The sequence below is a fragment of the Dermochelys coriacea genome, chromosome 8, assembly GCF_009764565.3.
Source record: "Dermochelys coriacea isolate rDerCor1 chromosome 8, rDerCor1.pri.v4, whole genome shotgun sequence".
Classification (NCBI taxonomy): domain Eukaryota; kingdom Metazoa; phylum Chordata; order Testudines; family Dermochelyidae; genus Dermochelys; species Dermochelys coriacea.
In genome coordinates this window covers 23,794,465-23,814,773 of record NC_050075.1, presented here as the reverse complement: position 1 = coordinate 23,814,773, position 20,309 = coordinate 23,794,465, and the positions used below count along the sequence as shown (strand labels likewise).

The 20,309-nt window shown below is 40.1% G+C and overlaps 1 protein-coding gene across 1 annotated transcript in view; it reads left to right on the top strand.

Annotated features, from left to right (window-relative positions):
- Nucleotides 1-17,059, top strand: part of ATP10B (ATPase phospholipid transporting 10B (putative)) — a 264,174-nt gene extending 247,115 nt beyond the window's left edge. Inside the window, exons 16-23 of the mRNA XM_043490568.1 lie at nt 3,705-4,020; nt 5,679-5,755; nt 6,325-6,450; nt 7,778-7,978; nt 9,820-9,900; nt 10,024-10,128; nt 10,683-10,870; nt 14,722-17,059. Coding sequence (XP_043346503.1) covers nt 3,705-4,020; nt 5,679-5,755; nt 6,325-6,450; nt 7,778-7,978; nt 9,820-9,900; nt 10,024-10,128; nt 10,683-10,870; nt 14,722-15,223 — 1,596 coding nt within the window. The 3' untranslated portion in view covers nt 15,224-17,059. The remainder of the gene's footprint in view (nt 1-3,704; nt 4,021-5,678; nt 5,756-6,324; nt 6,451-7,777; nt 7,979-9,819; nt 9,901-10,023; nt 10,129-10,682; nt 10,871-14,721) is intronic.
- Nucleotides 17,060-20,309: the final 3,250 nt, after the last annotated feature.

Genomic DNA, 20,309 nt, shown 5'->3' with positions numbered 1-20,309 from the left:
GTCTCTAGGGTGCCACAAGGACTCCTCGTTGTGTTTGCTGATACAAACTAACTCGGCTACCACTCTGTAACTTCTCTGGGTTATCGTTCTGAGCCACTGCTACTCAGAGATGTAATCTTTCATAGCATACACACATAGAAGTTAGATAAAAACATAAAATACTCTTTCTGGAAGGTTGCAATATAATACTACTTTCATTCTTAAAGTCCAGAACCCTAACACACATGAACTGAAAACCCAAGAGAGACAAAGCAGGCTGCTCCTTAAAGCAGGGGGGGTCACAATTCAATCTACCTTGTTCTAGATTGGCTTATCTGCACAAGACCCAGATTGCATGCTTCCTTCGAGAGTGCATTAGTTTGCAAGCAGGACCAGGAAACCTCTTACTTTTACAAAGTTAGCTTTTAATTTTAGCAGTTTTCAGTACACCACAAGGGAAGCCACAGCAAGTAATCGATGGAGCGACCTATAACTTTCTGAAACAACCAGAGCAGAGTGAGGTGAACTCTTGCAAATCGAAGGTGCCAATGGGGATAGACACAAGTTTGGCCAAGTGACCACAACTTTTACATAACTTCAGATGACAAAATAAGATGCCATGAGAAGCCAATCTGCCCTGGCAGCCCTAAAAGGGGGGGAGGCAGCTGCCACCCACCTCCTCTCTTTTCATTACTCACATCCGGAGCATTCTAACAGTCCATTAACTAATCAGCCCACTTAAACCCAAGACCCACCCAGTAGGCTTGCTCATTTCCAAGACCTAGTCCACCCCTGCACAATTACTGCACAAAGTAGTATTGAATTGTGCAACAAGAACTTGTTTGTTACTGCCAGTTCAGCTCTAATCTGCATAGATGGTGAGTTGATTCTTAAACACCATGGAAGAGATCTACCCATTTCCCATACTCTGCTGTGGTGGGAGGCCAAATCCAACCAAAAGACACCCTGAACATTACCCCTACTCCTGACCAGAATTGTGGACCAGCCCACAAGTGGGCTACAACGAGTCATCTCTAGGCTTTGCTTGGGATCAAGAGTGATGCTTGTGATACAGCTCATATGGCAGGATCATGTAATTTACCTGCCCAAGTGACAGCCACGTTACTTTCACACCTACTTCCATGCAGCTGTTGTGCAGATTAACTAAATATGCTTTGAATGTGAGACCAATGATTAAGGGCTGAATATCTTATTGTGATGGACACTTTTATAGAGCAGTTAGATGGCCTACTTTGCAGCTTCTTTTGTTCGTGGCTAGCAGCTCCCCAAACAGGAACAGAATTCTGTACAAATGTCTTTTTTTATATATATATATTCTCTTTGGAAATAGAAAGCATGCAAAGCTGATACAGAAACTGGCATGGAATATGTTCTCTGCTTCAATGTGTAAATTTGATTTGATACGAATGTCTGCTTTAAAGAACAGAGGCATGTATTTTACTAAGTGCAACGCCCTGGTTGACCTGATGGGATATACATAGTATCTGCAAACTTTCATTTGTATATAAAGTTGAAGTTTTTTATTTCAAATGGGTATATGGGGGCCTTTTGGCATTCAGTGTAATACTGAAAAGCACCAGTGATTCTGTGAGCCCAATACTGAGAGTGAATAAACTTGCACCCGGCTTTAATTATATTTAGCAGTTTGAAAATAACTTTTTAATGTTAAAAAAAATTACTGGTGAAATTGTAAATATAACAAATCCCTGATCACCTTTGACTTCATAGCTACATGAAGAATTACATGGCAAGAATTACATGGCAGCAGTTACATGGCAGCAGTTGGGATATGACTCAGATCCTCTTGTTCCAAAAGCACAATCCCCAACCAGTTAAACTAAAGGAAAATCTCCTTTAACTGTTGCCAGTATATGAGTCATGACACACAGCTGAGCATTCTGATCCCATTCAGCAGAGGGCAGTGGCACATATATGCTATAGTAAAGTTCTGGTTTTTAAAATGGAAATTCCTTTACTGTATTTGTGATGTCACTTTTACTTAAAGACAAAAACACTCATAATCAGTGATATGTACAAGGGTGCTAAAGATAGATATGCCCATTTTAGGTACCTTAGGGTGCACTGTTTTCCACCCCACTCCCAAGCCCAAAATTACATGACCCATTTCTGCACAGGTGGGAAACTTCTCCCCAAATCTCTAGTCCACCATATTCACTGATACTGCCACACTTCAATTGGCAGGGAACTTTAATCTTCTTACCTACTTTACAAGCTGCCCAGCTTGGGCTACAACATCAAACTTTCCTTGGCTCCGTGCCAGGACATCTGTACCTTCAGCACTGTTCTGCATCACTCAACTTCCTCCCTAGCTGAGGAAGAGGTGGGGCCCAGCTGCAGGGGCAGGCAGCTGTCATTAAGGGCTATGGTTCCCTGACAGGAATAGTGGGGAATGAAACCAGATGGACCTACTGCAAGAAGGGGTCCCAACCCCTCATTCTTCCCACTGGTCTCAGACGTTTCTTCTCCTGGGTGCAGTTACCCCAAAGACTCACCAAAACCCTAGAATTAGATGTATTCCTAGTGACCAGCACTAGGCAATTAGCCAGTTTTTCTAGGATTAATTAAAAAATACTTTACATTTTCAGTATATATTTCCTGGTTTACACATGGAAAGGTGCTGTTCCCCAGGAACATTTTAGTGATACAGCTTCATCTTAGGTGTCAGAGATACGTTTGGTTTCCGAACCTCCCACTTAAGTGTAATTTAAATCTTGCAGCATCCTACGGGTGCACCTTATGCACTATAACATGAAAATAACCTTTTAGAACTGAATCATCATTCAGTAAGGCTGAGAGAAGGCAAAAACAGGGAGTGAGTAGCTCTTCAGGTATTCTATGCCATGCCTCAGAAAGACTTTTAGCACTAACAGCAAGATGAACTTTGGGTGACACCGTATGTCACACTGTTACTGTGCCCTTATGAAATCTTAGGGAAAGGAAGGGAATTTGGAACAAGTTATCTATCCTTGGATATGTTTGTACCCAGTTCCTGTTTAAGCCACTCTAGGGATTGTATGCCTCTGAAAGAAGAATTCGGTCCAAAACAGCAAAATGCACTAATGGGAGAAGTATGGTTTTGTGGCTAAAGCACAGAAGCAGGTGCTGTTGGAACCTGGGTTAAGTTCCTAGCTATGCCATGCACTTGATGTGTCACAACGCATTATTTAATTTTCAAAACCTGTGGCTACTTTTAAAAATCTGAACCTGTCAGGTTGTGTGTGTGTGTGTGTGTGTGTGTGTGTGTGTGTGAGAGAGAGAGAGAGAGAGATGAATCATGCCTTCACCATCCCCCCCCACATGGGAGTTGTCAGATTTCATGTGTGCATGTCTGAAAGAGAAATATGATTCATGCCTTCACTATCCCTCATAGGGATGTTTGTTGTTATTACTAACATTATTCTTCGGAACGCATGTTAAGATCCTTGCAAGGAAAAGGCTACAACAATGCAATTTATTATTAAAAACAATTATTCCATGTTGCTTTCCCCAAATTCTTTGCATTGCATACACAAATAGGCTCTCTTTGTAAAGGTAGACTTTCTTTTAAAATGAATGGTCATATTGGAAGCAAATAGCTGTTAAAATGGTCAGTGTTTTCAACATACTTTTTATGAGTGGAGAAGCTGAGAACATCACTGATGTCATCTCCAGTGTGATTCTATAATGATTTCATCTTCCCCCAGGAAACCTGTGAATCCCTCTTGGATTTAACATTGGAAGAAGTAAGGAAGAATTCTAATGTTGAAAGAACAAAATGGAAATTTTTTGGCATTAGCCTGTCATCATCTTTACCAGCCTCTGTGGCCCCCAGGCCTGACATTGGACTGGTAGTTGATGGGAAAACATTGAACATCATTTTCCAAGGAAAGCTGGAAGAGAAGTTTCTGGAGCTGGCAAAGTACTGTCGCTCCGTTTTGTGCTGCCGTGCCACTCCTTTGCAGAAGAGCATGGTGGTCAAACTAGTGCGGAGACAACTAAAAGTCATGACACTGTCAATAGGTATAACTTTCTTAGTCTCTTGCAATTCTAAATTTATTTTGGTTTTATGCTTTTTATATTCATCATGAGCATGTGGGGAAAAGATGGTGCTAAATATTCTCTGCTTATCAATAGCCATACGCTCTGCAGGTGAAATTTCCTCTTGAAGAGCCTGCTACCATTGAACAACCTCAGTCCCCATTAAAATCAAAGATCAGATGAGGGCACCCAGCAACTTTGAATATCAGCAATTCTTCCTCCCCGCCTCCCTCTAAAACTCTTCAGTTCAAGAAAACCAATCATATAATAGTTACTGTGCTTGTTATGTTAACATTCCCTTTTACGCTGGATTTTTTTCCAATTTGTCAAAACAGACATATCCCAAAAGCAGCATTGGACACTGACAGGCTTGCTTTTAACCTGCAAGTAAACTAGTCAATGTGAAATCTGCAAGTTTCTTGTTTCACTGTGTGTGATTCTACTAAAATCCTTGCAGAACTGACTTAAAAACTTACAACATAACCAAAGCCTGCGGGGACCAAACAAAATATGAACAGGAAGGGAAGAGGTCTGATAAATTTTACGTTTATAGATTTGCATCAGTTTTGTTTAAAAACGGAAAATGTAAAAGCAAGATATATATTGCCACACTTCCTTTTGTTTATGCCACTTCACTAGTTTACCTTGCTCACAGACTACATGTTTACACTACAAACCTGAATATTCTTGCCACAGAGATATTCTTGTAGTCAAAGATCTTGAAAATGTCACCAAACTTATGATGGGTAGAATTGTGGTTTTAAAGTGGCTTGTTATACTGTATAATTTGCATTAACATTTCTGATTTAAGTCAAAGAAATCTACAAAATGAATTATTACAAAAGCATGCTTTTGACAATTTGGGTTTCACAAAGGAAAAACATAACAGTGATTGTTAATATGCTTTATATTTGGTATAAGGTGATACAGATAGTGTGCAAGAAGGAAGTTGTCGTAAAATTATTGTAACTTTTGTTTCTCTCACTCAGAACTTTTGAAAACGTGCCCCTTTTGGGCTGAATTTTTTCCATGCATTGTCCCTGGCTGAATCTAAATGTTTTAAGCCATTTTTGAGTAATGATAAGATGGAAAAATTGCTTTTTTGCCATAGGAGGAGGGGGGAACAAATTGTTCTCAAAGGCTTTCTTGTTTGGCTTGGTTTTAGTGATGGTTGGAGTAAATAAGCTGAACCTCATGAAGTAAATTTATTTTTGTACAGAGTCCATAAAGAATAGCATGTACTTTGGGAAATATGATCATTAAAATACATGAGTTCATGTATTGCCACCTCAGTCACTGACTCTGCTTACTACTTTATGGTTGCAAGTATTATAGAGGGAGTTTTGCCATTGATTTCAATGGGGCCAGAATTTCACCCCAAGAGTTTGTGAACCAAAGGTTCACAGCATGGAGGTATCAGACCCAATTTTCTTGACTGCTTGACCTAATCCTAATCCACCTGACCACAAGGCAAGGCACCAGCAACCCTAAATGTGTTGTTGTAAAGATACTTGTCTATCAGCAATAGTTGGAGATGTTGCTCTCAGATATAGGCATATAACACTGAACGATCCAAACCTTAACATTATTTTATCCTGTATTTTCATATTTCTGGACATCGGTTCTTTTTTCTCTTCAAGGTGATGGTGCAAATGATGTGAGTATGATTCAAGCAGCTGATGTTGGGATTGGAATTTCTGGCCAAGAAGGCATGCAGGTATCCCTTCAATTTATCCCCCTTTCTGTTTTTATTAAGTAGATCTGAGTAGCTTCAAGGGCTTATAGAGGGACCTTTATTTTGTGTAACAACTTGAAATTAAACTACAAGTTGGCATTATTGCTATCCTGACATTATCCTTTCCATCATTGTGGGGCTAACTAGATCATCAGTTAACATGTATGTATGTATGTTTATCCTAAGTTTGAAAAATCAGCAGATGAATATCCATCAATGAAATAACACCTGCTTTCTGGATCACCTCTTCTGTAGAATTTCCCCAAGATACTGGTACAGGGCTGCTTTTCATCCTAATTTTGTTCCAGATGTTCCCCCTCTCTCCTCATCCTAAACTCATTAATACATTTTTATGGTGCATTTTATGGAGGCAGAACGATGCAGGTTCATATTGGGAAGATTGAGAATAGGTTTTTTGGTTAGTTAATCAGCCTCAAAGTGTCAACACAATAGTGGGTGGTTGCCTCCTTGTTCATTCTTAAATCAGGTTATGTTGGGTAGAGAAATAGATAGAATTTTTAATAAATAATCTCAATACATTTTTATTTAAGGCTGTGATGGCCAGTGACTTCGCAATATCTCGATTTAAACATCTCAAGAAGCTGCTTCTGGTCCATGGACATTGGTGCTACTCTCGCTTGGCAAAGATGGTGATTTACTTCTTCTACAAAAATGTGGTAAGATGCAAATGATCCTAGATGCCTTGGTTTACTTCAGTCAAGGTGACTTAAAGTACCAGTTCTTGTAGACCATGTTTCATTAATGTTCATTGAATTGCAATTCCTTTTTCTTCATTTGGACAGTTCATGGTTACTCACAAAAGTAACATCTAGATCTTTCACTGTATGAGTTAAAAATAGTACTGTCCCAGAAGAGGAAATACCTCAGTTTAGTGACTTTTTTTACTTCAAAACTTTTCCAGTAACACTCATGAACCTCAAAATAAAATTTGCATAAGGAATGGTAGATTAGTGCTAGAAGATGGAAGATGACTTTACATTAGGCAAGAATTTCCTGTGAAACTTGTGAATTTTTGTTATTAATTTGATAGGAATTGCTTGCAAGCACTGGTGCAGTCATATCTAGCATTTTTATTAAAAATGTAATGTGTATGCAAATAAGTTGTGCATTGAAGAATAATGTAAAGTGGATAAACTTGAGAGTAATACTCTTTCAGCAAGCCTGTGCAAACAAGTCTATTTGACTTGAAATACATTCTGAGCATGAAAGACTATTTACTTAAAATTCAAAGTGTTCACATTTTAAATTTTTTTAAAGTCATCATTTTAAATAAGGATCATGTCTTATCAATATTAAAATTTGTAATGAAAACTTTTTTGGTCTGGGCATGCTTTCAAAGCTTAAACGATATTTATTTGCTACATGAAATAGTTTTCTCAACTGGAATGCTGTTGTTCATTATCTCCCCGCTACCGTTTGGGAGTGGGGAGAGACCTTTTGATTCCAGTCACAACCAATTTTGTAAAAGGATTTAAAACATGGTGTTCAGAACTGAATAACTGAATTGCTCTGCTGTATTTTCTTAAAGGACATCCACTGTGATGCATTGATTTAAAACCAAAATATTCCTTAAAGGTACACTGCATTGATTAAGTGAAGGAATGCAAAGCTATCTGTTTAAGATCTCTCTGGGTGAAATGGATGTGTGGTGTGGAATATTAAGTAGCTAAAGGTGGAATGGATATGTCGTGTGGAAAGATATCTCAGAGCTCTCCATGCTATTTAAACCCCATTGGTGGACCTATTGGCTGGGATTAACTCTGTACTGCAAAACGAGAAACTCATACAAGCTACAAATAGACCATCACAATTGATGAAGGTCCAAAGAAGAGGCCACAGGAGATCTGTGACTTTGTGGCTTCTGGAGCCCAAAGTAAAATGAAATTTATACTTACCAAAAGCAACTTTTCTTGCAAGTTCGAAATGTTGGGACTGCGTCTATTCATAATGCATTGTGATGTTTTCTGTTCACTTTTCTCACAGAGCTACGTCAGCCTGCTCTTCTGGTACCAGTTCTTCTGTGGCTTCTCAGGGACCACTATGATAGATTACTGGCAAATGATCTTCTTCAACCTCTTTTTCACCTCGATGCCCCCCATCCTTTTTGGAATCCTGGATAAAGATATATCTGCAGAAACACTCCTAAGTTTGCCAGAACTATACAAGAGCGGGCAAAATTCAGAGGTGGGTCTTGGCTGCTTGCGTAACTGTATGAGATCTTATCTGTTTGATAAGACAGTGGTTCTCAACTCTTTTCATGCTCCTCCTCCCCCCCCCCCGATATCCACTGTCCACTTATTCTTTCTCTTCTGCTGACATGTACCCAAATGATTGTGTAACTGGGGTCATGGCAAGTACCTGTGAGTGGACTTGGAGTGGAGATGATGGTGGAAGCTGGGCTGGGTGCTGGTGCAAATGATGGGGCTGGGTTGGAAGGTGTAAACCGGAGGATTGGTGTGGTCACAAATCTCATGGGCCTGATTGGCCACTGAGTCACTCCAGTTTCACTCCTGTGTAAGTCCACTGAAGACATAAGGTTGGTGAGGTAGTACCTTTTATTAGATCAGTGTCTGCTGGTGAAAGAAACAAGCTTTGGAGCTTCCACAAAGCTCTTCTTTGATGGAAGTTGGTCCAATAAAAGATATTACTTCACCCACCTCATGTCTCCAACATCCTGGGGCCAACACAGCTACAACACTGCAAACAACATAAGTCCATTGAAGTCAGTGGAGAGCTGCATTGGTAAATCAAGCCTGAAACATTGAAACCCTGAAGACTCTCTTAACATCAGAAGGGTGTAATGTCTCTGACCTGAAGAAAGATGAAGTGGAGGAATTTGTAAAGACTTTTGTTTTTCATTATTGGAGGGTGTAGGGAGAAATAAATGAGTGGAGTTGAAAGGTAACAGCTGAGTGTAAAAACAGCATGGCCCATGATTAAACTGTGATGGGGTCTGAGTATTTGTACCCTAAGCAGAAGTTCTAAAGGAAAAGCTTTTAAAGTGAAGATGATAGTAGAAAGTGACACGTAAACTTAAGCCTTTAGATCAACAAAAGGCTGGCAGATTGTATATATGTGTTCCTGCTGTTATGTTTAGAAATAGTCCTTTTAATATACAAAGTACTTCTTTTGTCACTGTAAGAGTTTGGTGTCCCTGCTTCTCCAGGCCTGGATGCTTTCATTTTTTCCTTTGAATACTCCAAAATTGATAAAAATCCGGGAATATGTGTAAGCGATTATATTAAGCTTTTTCTCAAACCTCCCTATCAAGTTCAGAGAACCAGGCTGATCTTTTATTTATTTATTACAAATGCACACACTTTTTTTTCTGTCATTTTAAAATGTTTAGCCTAGCTTGGGCTCAACTGTTCTTTTCTAATTTGTTCTAAGCAAAACCTTTTTGGGGGGCAGATTTTTTACCTGCCCTTTCCAGGTCCCAGAACAATGGAATACAGAAGGAGTCAGGGCTCCTCCGTTTTATGCAGCAGCCACATTTTTAGTCTGGGGTGTGATTTTCAGAGGTGCTGAGCACCCATGACTCAGACTGGTTTCACTTTGATGTTCTGACAGTCCAGCTCTTGGAGTGCAAAGTGTGGAAGATAGTCAGACTGCCAACAGACTCTCTGAAGAGGTCTCACCCTCTTCTAACTCCAGCTGTTGGCCTGGTCTCGGTGGAATGTATTTCTTCATGTTTTCAAAGGGCATACTCATTGGTGCTCTGGCATTCTGAAGGCCTCATCAACCTGCCACTCCCATAGTGACCCTACCTGTTACTGCAACTGTGGCATTAAAAGTCATGATAAAGGCCTAAATGTCAACATGTGCAATCACTTTACATTTCCTTAAACTTACTGTTCCATGGAAAAGAGTTTTAAAGAATAACATTTGACCCAATCCTTCAGCCCTTATGGGAGTTTTGCCTGAATAAGAACTGCAGGATCAGGTTCTTAAAGGCAAATACATAAATGGATGCAGTACAAACTAGGAGAAACAGTATGATAATGGTTATCCCTCACTTCCTACAGACCTACAAGCTGTCAACTTTTAGTATTGCCGTGCTGGATGCCTTCTACCAGAGTCTCATCTGCTTCTTTGTCCCTTATTTGGTAAGTACATAGAGGATTTAAACACTACTTCTTTAAAGAAGTATAAAAAATACCCCAAAACACCACTGTTTTCTTAAACCTTGACTAGTCAGAATGCATATCTGATTTTTTTCTATTTTCTAGACATACAAGGACTCTGACATTGATGTCTTCACATTTGGAACCCCCATCAATACCATCTCTCTCTTCACAATTCTCTTGCACCAAGCTCTAGAAATGAAAACTTGGGTATGTCTGTAAACGTGATGGGTACAGATGACAATTTTACTTTTTGTGTATTTAAATATGATTATATGGTAGTGTAGATAGGGCCTACACAAAGCCATGGAATTGTCTTTGAGTCATTTTTTAACTCTGGATCACACAAAGGAAATAAGTTTCTTTATATGCAGTGAGGTATCATCAGTGAGCCAACAAAAATGGATGATTTGCCTAGAGTAATTGCCTCCCTGAAATACCTTTGATTATTCATACAATGTCTTTGGGACAGAACAATGCAGAATTCTTGCAGTTAGGCATCAGAAACGGAGACTTTATGCCATGCCTTTAGAGATAGTCTTTCTTACTTGCAAGTTATTGTCCTTTGAATGAGTTATGTGGAGGAGGGCATGTTTTATTCTGTAATGTATGCATATTGCATTATGCAGTAGTTCTCAATAACATGATCGATACAGGTATGTTTTTTCTAATATCCTTATATGTTCCCCTGTACTAAAACTAAAGTCATGGGATCCAGCATCAGTGTTTGGTGCCATTAATGTGTTCTCTGCTTCTGTTCATAGACATGCTTCCATTGGATCACAATGATTGGAAGTTTTCTGCTTTACTTCACCTTCTCAACTATCTACAATGCTGTCTGCGTTGTTTGTAATGAACCCACAAGCCCCTACTGGATTATGGAGGATCAGCTGTCAGATCCTAGCTTTTATTTAGTGTGCTTCATTACACCAGTCATAGCACTTTTACCAAGGTTTGAACGTTTGATTTTTTTTTTCCTTCCCAATGTTGGGATTTGAGGGCATTAGGGTAAAATAATGATGTTGATGATAATGATGCCTTGTACAGATAAAAACGATATTGTCCTTAGCTCTCTCAGAGTCATGTTTGGTCCAACTTGGAGACATGGCTTCTATTCTCAGTTAAGCTGTTGGCTCATACAATTATCTAATCTTTGACAAGTCACTTTACACCTCTGTGACTCCTTTTGCTCATCTATAAAATGGACATCATAATGCTTACCCTCTTTTGTGAAGTGCTTTGCGATTTTACAAGTGAAAAGCTGCTATAAAAGTGTTCAATATTATGGGTACAGCAATATTCAGTGTACCACTGTTTGGTAAAGGGTAGGTTTAAGTTTTGAATTGTCCCCAGATGCAGTAAAATCTTGAAAAATATCTACTTCTATCATGTCCCTATATTATACTACATCTTTAAATAATTAACATCTTAAAATTTGGCAATGCATTACAGCAGATAATTAATAATATCTTCTTTATATAGAAACATCTTCGTACAGCCAGAATCTTAGTTTACTATTGTGACACTTTGGAGGTTCACTGAGACAAAAAAGGGCTTCTCTCACCACCTGCCCTGGGACCCTGATTGCCTCTGTGCTGTGCATCTTTGGCTCAGAGCCCTGACACCAGCAGCATGCTCACAGCACAGTGGTCTCACCCTGGTTCCACCCACCCAATTACTTCTAGCAGGGTGGAACTCAGCAACCCTTCTGGTTCCAACTCTCCCCAAAAAGTCTCCTCTGTAATGTCCAGTCCCTCTTACTGGACACTTAAAGAGGTAACCCCAAGTTCACTGCCTCCTGAGAGCCAGTACATGCAACAGCTTGTTAGCTCACCTGGGGCTATAAACTCAACCTTAATAAATGGCACTGGGATGATTTATAGTAAACTAAGAATACATATATTAACAACAATCATAGATTTTAAGTGATTTCAAGAGAGAGTGACAGCAATCTCAAAAGGTTACAAACAAAAGAAATATAATATGCTTTCTAGTGTCTAAAATTCAATTCTAGCAAGATACAGCTTTGCCTAACACAATTTCTTACTCACACTAAGTTGTCAGCGTTCTCCAACTAGTTTAATAGGAGGACTCATCTTTTGTAGATACAGCAAATTGGCTTCTTTGTTCTCCCAGGAGATGGATGACTCAAATATCTCTTTGCCCCCACATATATTACCCCAAAGCTCATTGTCTCTCTTTCAAGAGCCAGGAAGGCTTCCTGAGGGGTACAGACTCCGTCTGTGGTTGTGATCATTAAGTGGTCTTCTCCCCTGCTTGTTGGCTTTGTTTACCTTATATGTAAATGTACCTGCATTGTCCTCTGCCTGTGATCAAACTGGTCAGACAAGGAAAAAATGAGGGAAAATGGTTTTGTTTACAGACTACAAAAAAATATCAGAGGGCATGCGTAATTTCACATACAACATTGTTACATACATTTCATGGTAATATTAATGACCAGCATGGTGGTAGTTTTCAAATGATATATTACAAGACACCTGTTAAATGAATATCATGGCAATGATGTGTTGAAGCCACTGAGTGTGTCAGGCCTATTGTGAGTTACAGTATAGTGTGTCCTCTGCCAGCAGGTAGGGAGTGTCTGGCAGGGTCACAACTATATGCCAAATAATGGATGTATTGAAAAATATTCAGTGATAATGTTATTGTTTTAACCGGTGACAGGCTAAAATATATACTTTCACTTCCTTATGTGTGTTATTGTTAACACCTTAGGTTATTAGAACTGAAATAGTTTATAAAAACAAATCTCCTATTCCCAGATTATGTTGCTAATTTATTTTTTGCACTACATTCAACTTGGACAATGAAATAAGACTAGTTTGTTTCACTTTTTGTTTCTGGTCAGTTTCACTTTTATGGTTGTCATGAACTGTAAATACTAGTTATGAAAACAGTTCCTTTAATATTGGATTCTGTAAGAGCACTTTTCAAACAGTTTATAAAATATGGGCCTAAATGATCAGAAAGGTGACCATTTAAGACTAGATAACTTTTTTCTCAAAAAATACCTGTCCAATAAATACTATTTTTCCATGTGTTTTTAGATTTACTTCTGTTTATATGCTGTGCTATATAAGGTAAAGATGAAGTGCCTCATAGTTCAATGCAGTCCCATGTCTTCAGGATACAGCATCTTTTACTGTCTTTTTTGTTCCTGTATGATGATTGCATTCCTATCAGCCCATATTTACTGTTGTCATTTTTGAGCCTGAGCTTTCTAGGAAGAGCTAGATCAAACACATGGTTAAGAATTCATGTCTCTATCTTGGGGATTCAGCAAGGTTGAGATCATTGCTGCCTCAGCAGGATACTGAGCTTAAGGTTTGTGACTTGATAACAGGGGTGGAGCACTGCTGTTCCCTCTTGCAGACACCCCAGAATATTGTCTTTAGGAGTTTCTGTTCACACAAAATCCAGCTTGAAGTCCCCCGCTAGAACTGAGTAATATCAAAAACACTCCTTCCTGTGATGTACAGGCTCACACTCAAATTAAGTTTTCTGTTGGCTGTGACTTTCTTCCTCTTGGCATGCTGATTGTTCGTTATCTCCCCTGTTTCCCACCTGGAGTTTACAGCTTTCCGACTCCTCACTGTCTCTAGGAGGTAGGATTAAAATTCTTGAGCCTCAATTCCTCCTCTTGTCCACAACTTCTTGTACTTATTGATTTTATAGGTTGGAGTTGCTAAGACATTTACTGTTTGGTGAAGGACATCCTCATTTGCCCTTGCTTGTGTGCAGGGTTTTTGTAGTAGCTCTGCATAGTAGTTCTTTGAGATATGCCCCATGCACACGACCAGAAAAATTTTACTATGCTTTCCTGTTCAGAATAAAATATGAATCTCGCTGCTTGTGAGCTCCCAGCTTCATGCAACTTTGCTCAACTTTCAGGCACTGCCAGGGAGCTGGAAGAAGAGTGGGTGCAACAGAGGCAGAATAAAAGCAAGGAGACTCCCTGACTGACCCTAGCCTCTGCAATTTTCCAACAGTCCACAACTTCTTGGGACAGAATCCTCTGTTCCTTGTACTGGGAGAGTGAAAACCCCCGTGCCCTTCACCTTTCCCTATTTCCCTGCCCACTTCTGCCTCCACATACCACCTGATCTCAGTGTGAGGGGAACTTCAGAGTTAAGATCCCTTCCTGCATGGGAGAGAGGGGAACTGGATCCTTTCTTAACACAGTTTCAAACAGCAGTCCCTCTTAATTGGTTTAGGGTATATATTGGCCAGCCATGTGGACAAAGGCCAAATCTTGTTCCAAACCCTTCTCAGAAACTGTCCTTATGGTGAGGCTTTGGTTTTCAAATATGACCTGGTAGTGTAAAGACAGGCACAATCTCTCTAGGGAGGCCAACTGTTTGACTGGTTCCTGAGCCACCCACAAGCTGGGATTTTTTTTACTTCCAAGCCTCAGATGAGATGTTAAACTAAGATCCTTTCTGCCCATCCCCTTTCTGAATACGGGAGAATATAACCCCAGTGTCCTGACTGATAGTGCTTCTCTCATTGAAACTAAATCTGTATCTGACCTTCCTTGCTCTATGCAGTGACTGCACAACCTGTATTATCATAATTTATGTAGTATCATAAGTGTAAATGACTCTGTAAATTAGGAGGACTGTGTGTATTTAAGTGCCTCCATTAGAAATATTACACCTCTCTGCCAGAAACCTGCAGAACAATGGAAGCTGAAAGATCAGAGTTAGATTTTTGTCATGTTGTGGCAAATTACCAGTGAAGCCCATTATTAATGCAGTACTCTTCTTCACCTTTCACCAGGTATCTTATATTGGCCGTGCGAGGAACCTTCAGAGTATCTCCGATTCTGAAAGCTCAGCAGCTGGATAAGCTCCCTAAAGAGCAACGAGACCTGGAAATCCAGAGGTGGAGGTCAAGAAAACAAGGCATCCCAAGTACATCTATGGTATCACCCAGCGATGAGGTTGACCGAACCAACAGTAATTTACATGTGTCACAGTTTCTGGGCCAAGCAGCAGTTACACCCCATGGGAATAACGATACACAGGGACTCTCGACTCCTGAAATGAATCACCTAAGAGACTGGATGCTAAATGGAGAAGGTAATTCTTCCACCAGGAGGTGGGCAGGGGAAGAAACTAGTGCTGCCAACTTCTTAGCAAGACCCTGTCCTGGGCAAGATCTACTTGAGCCCACTAGAATACCATCTTCTGGGCCATTCGCTAGCCATCTGACAAGTGATAACGCTGAAGAACTTACCCCTGGAAGCCATCGGAGGTCTGTGAGCTCAGTGACACTGTAAAAGATTTGCGGTGGCGGGTGTTTGAACTCTGGACATGTGCTGCTGCTGTGCAGCCCACATGGAGGGGGAGGACAGAAGGGGGAGATAATGTTTCTATTTATATTCAACTGTGAAGCTTTCTAGACAGACAGACACGGGGATTTACAAACCTGCTGGAACAGGGTAGCATAATCCATAATACTTACATAGCCCATGTTCATGTATCTTTCTGGGGAGGTGGGAGTCACTAGCTGGTTGGTTTTGATTAACTAGGGGAATATGACATGAGCATCAGTTAGTCACTGTGAAATGCACAGTTTGGATTAAAACCAAAGATGTTGCTCACCAAGGAACATTTTCCCTTCACAATAATGGTAGTCGATGTGTTGATTAAATGGTAACTACATGCTTAGTTCAGTGAGAGGGAACTGTCCTCTAGGCCTTGCCTTAAAGCAGCAAATCCCATTCCAGCTCCTTTCAAGCTCTGCTGCTTTTTCTAGGGCACCAGCAATTTAAAAATCACACTTCAGTCTGACAATGTGTTATCTTCTACTGTTACAAGTGATACCTTAGATGAGTGTAACAGAAAGAAATTAGAAAAAATGGTATATTTTTCAGTCTGAATGCTTTATGCATGTAACCATACCGTGTGGATAGTCAGTTTCACTGTTTCCCTTTTATAGTGAGTTTCACCCTTTTTGTCTGGGTTGATCTTCTACACAGCAATAGAGGGCAGTGAAGAAAAGATTTTAATAAACAGAAAAATGTGCATATAAAATCACACCAAAAAAACTGGCAGGAGAACTTCAAGGGAGGTGTAGGACTTGTACTTTTGAAAACTACCTAATTTAAACCAAAAAAGTGAAAAAGAATTATATTAACCCTGGCCAAATTTCAATTCAAGTAAACATTCAACCTAACTAGAATTCTCCTAGCTTTTTCATTTGGAGATAGTGTTCCTCCCTTCTTGCCCTATACTATTATGGAGTGTTGCTATGTTCTGTCAGACACACATAATGTTCTGCCCCAGAGCTGGATGCAGTCAATGATAGATGTGGACATCCCTATATGTTTATCGATATTCTTGGGATTGTTTTGAGATGAAAGTTGCTGAAGAGATGGAAAATATTTTAATAGTGAACTATACAAATCTATACCAGATCTGAGAGTCAGGCAAGTAAATTACTTTGAATGTGAGATATACAATATGAAAGGGTGCTAATCACATTATAGTCGTAATAACAAATGGTGACTAAAATGTGTCTAAAATGCGATGTGTGTCTTTAAGACTTTTAAAAATACATCTCTAGATCTTTTTCAATACCTCAAAGTAATAAGAAATAAGAATAATCATAAATGACTCCAACATTACTAGCTGTTGCAATGCAGTGAATGATGTCTCTATTGTTTCTCATAGAAATACTGACTTATTAGCACTATGTCAAGTTGCAAGATGTCACAGGAAAATCTTCACAACATGGGGCTTAAACTGAACCCAATCATGCACTAAATCTATCTTGCCTGGCACATGTGACTCAACCACTGACTCTCTATTTTAGAAATATTTTAGCCTTTTATATATGTATTATTTTAGCTAATTTATTATGACACATCACAATGTGTGACCTATTTTTAATGACCCATTTAGCAAACACTCATGTGGCTTTCAGTGTATTCTGAGGTCTACTGTAACTAATATCTTCAAGTTGTGGTTATTTTAAAACAAGTCAGGCAGGACTGAATATCATGCCTAGCACTTAGATTTGTACAAAAACTAGTTCATTTATAACTGTAAACAATACAGGATTGTCTGCTCTGATGGAAGTAGAAGGCCATTTAGAAAGAGATTTTGTGTGTGTGACGTCTGAATTTGGGGGAAGGGATAGCTCAGTGGTTTGAGCATTAGCTTGCTAAATCCAGGGTTGTGAGTTCAATCCTTGAGGGGGCCATTTAGGGATTTGGGGCAAAAATTGGGGATTGGTCCTGCTTTGAGCAGGGGGTTGGACTAGATGATCTCCTGAGGTCCCTTCCAACCCTGATATTCTATGAATGAAGGGAATTAGATGTACTTGAGATTTTTGTTAATGGGATGTGAGATTGCTCAGTGGCCTGCTCACTGGGTAGGAATGAATCCTTTGGTGACTATATTTGATATCAACTCTTTTCCACTCCCAGAAGTGGTTTTATGTGATCTAGTCCATTTTCTCTGAACTCAGGGAAATGAGGTGCCATTCACCAGTTTTTTCTCATGTATTTTATGATGACAAAATGTGGAATATTTCCACTGTAATAAAATTGATACATTTATGACTCAGAGTGTTATTCATGATGAGCCTTACCTGATGGGGGGAAAAGTAATAATACCAAGCTCTTTTATTTCGCGCTTTTAATCAGCAGATCTCAACGTGTTTTAGAAAGAAGTTTGGTATCATTATCCCCATTTTAAAGATGGGGAGACTGAGGAAACAAGGTCACCCAGCAGCCAGTGGCCAAGACGAGTCCTATTCTAGAGCTTTATCCACTAGGTCACGCTGGCAACTTGTGCAGGGCAAAATAATGGATACCTTGTAGGTCTGTGTGGGTGTATGGAGAGGATACAGGGGGGAGCCAAGACCAGTTCAAGCAAGCCTGGGGACTGCAGTGGAGTCTCTTAATTGAGTCCCCTGTCTACAAGCCTCAAGCATCAATGTGTGATTTTTCTTCTCACCACCTGAGAAATTGCTGTGCCATACAGGCTGCCCTCTCAGCTGGGAAGCCAAGAGCATTAGGGGGGAACGTGTCCAGAACTGGTTTGAGGATGCAGTGCAGGGAATAACAGTTCTCTGTTAAACAGGAAGAAAGAGGATTCTCTGCCATGTGCTCACCTGTCTGAATGTATCCAGAGGTTCCATGATGCTTAGGGCCACCTATTATATAGAGTGAGAGATTTCAGAGTAGCAGCTGTGTTAGTCTGTATTCGCAAAAAGAAAAGGAGGACTTGTGGCACCTTAGAGACTAACAAATTTATTTGAACGTAAGCTTTCGTGAGCTACAGCTCACTTCATCCGATGCATTCGGTGGAAAATACAGTGGGGAGATTTATATACACACACAGAGAACATGAAACAATGGGTTTTATCATACACACTGTAAGGAGAGTAATCACTTAAGATGAGCCATCACCAGCGGGGGGGGGGGGAGGAGGAAAACCTTTCATGATGACAAGCAAGGTGAGCCATTTCCAACAGTTAACAAGAACGTCTGAGGAACAGTGGGGGGTGGGGTGGGGGGGAGAAATAAAATGGGGAAATAGTTTTACTTTGTGTAATGACTCATCCACTCCCAGTCTCTATTCAAGCCTAAATTAATTGTATCCAGTTTTCAAATTAATCCCAACACACCACACAACAGAACCACTAACCCAGGAACCTATCCTTGCAACAAAGCCCGTTGCCAACTCTGTCCACATATCTATTCAGGGGACACCATCATAGGGCCTAATCACATCAGCCACACAATCAGAAGCTCGTTCACCTGTGCATCTACCAATGTGATATATGCCATCATGTGCCAGCAATGCCCCTCTGCCATGTACATTGGTCAAACTGGACAGTCTCTACGTAAAAGAATAAATGGACACAAATCAGACATCAAGAATTATAACATTCAAAAACCAGTTGGAGAACACTTCAATCTCTCCGGTCACTCGATTACAGACCTCAGAGTGGCTATCCTTCAACAAAAAAACTTCAAAAACAAACTCCAGTGAGAGACTGCTGAATTGGAATTAATTTGCAAACTGGATACAATTAACTTAGGCTTGAATAGAGACTGGGAGTGGATGAGTCATAACACAAAGTAAAACTATTTCTCCATTTTATTTCTCCCCCCCACCACACCCCCCACTGTTCCTCAGACGTTCTTGTTAACTGTTGGAAATGGCTCACCTTGCTTGTCACCATGAAAGGTTTTCCTCCCCTCCCCTCCCCCGCTGGTGATGGCTCATCTTAAGTGATCACTCTCCTTACAGTGTGTATGATAAAACCCATTGTTTCATGTTCTCTGTGTGTGTATATAAATCTCCCCACTGTATTTTCCACCAAATGCATCCAATGAAGTAAGCTGTAGCTCACGAAAGCTTATGCTCAAATAAATTTGTTAGTCTCTAAGGTGCCACAAGTACTCCTTTTCTTTATAGAGTGAGAGAGACACTGTGCCTGCCCAAAGAACTTACAATCAGAAGTATTTACTCCTAGAGTAGAAGTTTGCAAGTGTGCCTTTTAATCTACTGGTCAACAAGCTACCTGCTAGCGCCATCAAGTGGTAGATGATTACAAAAAATGACCGTATTTACTCTTCTATCTGTGGAATCGACTTCAATACCAGAAAGCTCTGCAACATCAGAATAATGTAAACCACCCACTCATTTGGGGAGTAGAGGCAGAGTGAACCGATGTAGTCCACAAAATGCAAGCGACCAGGCAAGAGCAGGCCTCAGAAGCCTAGCAGGATACTAGCTGGAGAGTAAAGCAGTCCTCTGGCAGCTCTCCACTTGGGGCAAGAATGGTGGCAACACTGTTATTTGTCCTGCCTTAGACTCAGAGCCAAATCAAAGCCCAAAATGGATTTATTTCCCATGGGGCTGTTTTGTTTGCTTGACAGAGGTTGCATATTTTTATGAATCTAAATGCACCGTGGCTTATTTAAATGAGTCCTTTTAAGGACACACTCCATCAGTTCTAGTGTGAACAGACAAAAAGCAGAGTGGGTCTCTAGCATTTTCATTTGCCTGCTGCTGGTATCAACTTCATTGTTTCATTTAGTTGGACACCAAAATATTAAAAATGAATGAGTCTCATTAAAATTGCCACGTAATCTTCTTTTGGTCTGTGACACTTTATTATGATAAAGTAACTGCACAAACGACAATGCTTCAAGCCACATATAGGAGGCACTGTTGCCTATGAGACAAACTGAAGGTGACTTCTCTTATGTAAGTGACCAGCTCTCTCACTTACACAAGGCTGTCCACAAAGTAATGCAAACTACCTCATAGGGCCTAATCACATCAGCCACACTATCAGAGGCTCGTTCACCTGCGCATCTACCAATGTGATATATGCCATCA